Source organism: Mandrillus leucophaeus, unplaced genomic scaffold (assembly GCF_000951045.1).
Source record: "Mandrillus leucophaeus isolate KB7577 unplaced genomic scaffold, Mleu.le_1.0 Scaffold58, whole genome shotgun sequence".
Lineage (NCBI taxonomy): Eukaryota > Metazoa > Chordata > Mammalia > Primates > Cercopithecidae > Mandrillus > Mandrillus leucophaeus.
This window is the reverse complement of record NW_012106252.1, coordinates 1441769-1444838: the sequence shown is the minus strand read 5'-3', so window position 1 is coordinate 1444838 and position 3070 is coordinate 1441769. Positions and strand designations below refer to the sequence as shown.

Genomic DNA, 3070 nt, shown 5'->3' with positions numbered 1-3070 from the left:
AAAAAAAAAAAAAAAAAAAAAAATTAGCCGGGCATACTGTCCTGTGCTTGTGGTCCCAGCTACTTGGGAGGCTGAGGTGGGAGGATTACATGAGCCTGGGAGGTTGAGGCTGCAGTGAGACATGATCACACTACTGCACTCCAGCCTAGACCACATGTTACCGGTGGAAGATATCCCAAGTTATTGGCAGTGAATCTGTACAGGTCTGCAGCAACCTCAATTCTTGCCTCCTCAGAAGAAAGACTTTGAATGAGGAGTGGAAGTTTATTAAAAAGCTAGGCCGGGGCCGGGCCCTGTGGCTCACGCCTGTAATCCCAGCACTTTGGGAGGCTGAGGTGGGCAGACCATGAGGTCAACAGATCGAGACCATCCTAGTCAACATGGTGAAACCCCGTCTCTACTAAAAATACAAAATTTAGCTGGGTGTAGTGGTGCATGCCTGTAATCCCAGCTGCTCAGGAGGCTGAGGCAGGAGAATCACTTAAACCTGGGGAGGCAGAGGTTGCAGGGAGCCAAGATTGCACCATTGCACTCCAGCCTGGGTGACAGAGTGAGATTCCATCAAAAAAAAAAAAAGGCCGGGCGCGGTGGCTCACACCTATAATCCCAGCACTTTGGGAGGCGGAGACGGGCAGATCACGAGGTCAGGAGATCGAGACCATCCTGGCTAACACATCACCGTGCCTGGCTAATTTTTGTAATTTTTTGTAGAGATGAGGTTTTGCCATGTTGCCCAGGCTCGAACTCCTTGGTTTAAGCAGTCCACCCGCCTTGGCTTCCCAAAGTGCTGGGGTTACAGGAATGAGCCACCATACTTGATAATATTCTTAAACATTATTTGTGTTGTGTGTATGTGTGTGTGTGTTGAGATGGGGTCTTGCTCTGTCACCCAGTCCTGGAGTGAAGTGGCATAGTCTTGGCTTACTGCAACCTCCACCTCCCAGGTTCAAGTTACTCTTCTGCTTCAGCCTCCTGAGTAGTTGGGGCTACAGGCGCCTGCCACCATGCCTGGCTAATTTTTGTATTTTTAGTAGAGAGAGGGTTTTTCCATGTTGGCTAGGCTGGTTTCGATCTCCTGACCTCAGATGATCTGCCCACTTCAGCATCCCAAAGTGCTAGAGACATGAGCCACCACGCCAGCCTCAACTGTTGTATTAAATTCCACGTTCCATAGATGTTACCAAAATAGTCTCAGTAGTCTTAAAATATCGTTATGCTTATGAACTCCACCCTTGTATCTAAAAGAACTGGTAGTTGGAGAGCAAGTTTTATTCCGCCACCCAGCAGGAAGCCTTGGCATCCTGTGGCCTAGTGCATGGTTTTGGGGGATGAAGCTGGCCCTTGTTCTTCATGTCCCCAGGTGGGAAGAAAAGATCCCTCTGGCAAAAACCACCCTGGAGAAGACCTGGCTGTTCCATGAGATTGGCCGCTGCTACTTGGAGCTGGACCAGGCCTGGCAGGCCCAGAATTATGGCGAGAAGTCCCAGCAGTGTGCCGAGGAGGAAGGGGACATTAAGTGGCAACTGAATGCCAGTGTTCTGGTGGCCCAGGCACAAGGTATGGGCTCAGAGATGACCACCCTACCTTTCCCAGCCTTTAGGCCCAGCTCACACCAGGGCTAGGAGTCCTGTGGACTGAGTTTACCATCCCAGTGTTTTTCCTTCCCAGATTGTTCTGAGAGTGGGGATAAGCCACCCCATTTTGACCAGCACGTGGTGAGTGCCTACATTAAGCAAAGCTTGGTTAGAGCTTGGGGCACCTTGAGCCTACCTCTGCCCTTGAGGAGCTCAGCTGCACACCCACACAGCATGTCGTCCTCACAACAGAGCCCATGTATTGAGCCACTTTCCTTCTGCCTTGGTACTTTTTTTTGTTTTGTTTTGTTTTGTTTTTGAGATGGAGTTTCGCTGCTGTTGCCCAGGATGGAGTGCAGTGGTGTGATCTCGGCTCACTGCAACCTCCGCCACCCAAGTTCAAGTGATTCTCCGGCCTCAGGCTCCCGAGTAGCTGGGATTACAGGCGTCTGCCACCACGCCTGGCTAATATTTTGTGTTTTTAGTAGAGACAGGGTTTCACCATGTTGGCTAGGCTGGTCTCAAACTCTTGACCTCAGGTGATCCAACTGCCTCGGCCTCCCAAAGTGCTAGGATTACAGGCATGAGCCACCGTGCCTGGCCCTGTTTTGTTTTTTGAGACGAAGTCTCGCTATGTCACCCAGGCTAGAGTGCAGTGGCTCGATCTTGGCTCACTGCAACCTTGGCCTCCTGGGTTCAAGTAATTCTCCTGCTTCAGCCTCCAGAGTAGCTGGGATTACAGGCACACACCACCACGCCTGGCTAATTTTTGTATTTTTAATAGAGATGGGGTTTCACCACATTGGTCAGGCTGTTCTCGAACTCCTGACATCAGGTGATCCATCCGCCTCAGCTTTCCAAAGTGCTGGGATTATAGGCATGAGCCACCACACCCAGCCAGCATTCTTGTATTGAATCATTATGATGTAGGCATTGTAATCATCCTCATTTTAGAGATAGGGAAACTGAGGCACAGAGAGGTTTAGTAGACTCTCCAAGCCCCATGAAGGAACCTTTTTTTTTTTTGTCGCCCAGGCTGGAGTGCAGTGGCGTGATCTTAGCTCACTGCAACCTCTGCATCCCAGTGTCAAGTGATTGTCCTGTCACATTGAGATAACTTTAAATTACATATTCAGTTAAAAATTAGGCTGGGGCCAGGCGCGGTGGCTCACGCATGTAATCCCAGCACTTTGGGAGGCCCGGCCTCAACTCTGTAAATTTTCTAAAAATCATTGAACTTTATCCTTACTAGCTGCTGAACTTTATTTATTTATTTTTTTGAGAAGGAGTCTCACTCTGTCGCCCAGACTGGGGTGCAGTGGCACGATCTTGGCTCATTGCAACCTCTGCCTCCCAGGGTCAAGTGATTTTCCTGTCACATTGAGATAACTTTAAATTACATATTCGGCCGGGCGCGGTGGCTCAAGCCTGTAATCCCAGCACTTTGGGAGGCCGAGACGGGCGGATCACGAGGTCAGGAGATCGAGACCATCCTG

At 50.0% G+C, this 3070-nt stretch overlaps 1 protein-coding gene across 1 annotated transcript in view; it reads left to right on the top strand.

The window, feature by feature from the left end:
* Positions 1-3070, top strand: part of TTC25 (tetratricopeptide repeat domain 25) — a 46650-nt gene that overhangs the window by 19734 nt on the left and 23846 nt on the right. Inside the window, exon 9 of the mRNA XM_011998839.1 lies at positions 1361-1557. Coding sequence (XP_011854229.1) covers positions 1361-1557 — 197 coding nt within the window. The remainder of the gene's footprint in view (positions 1-1360; positions 1558-3070) is intronic.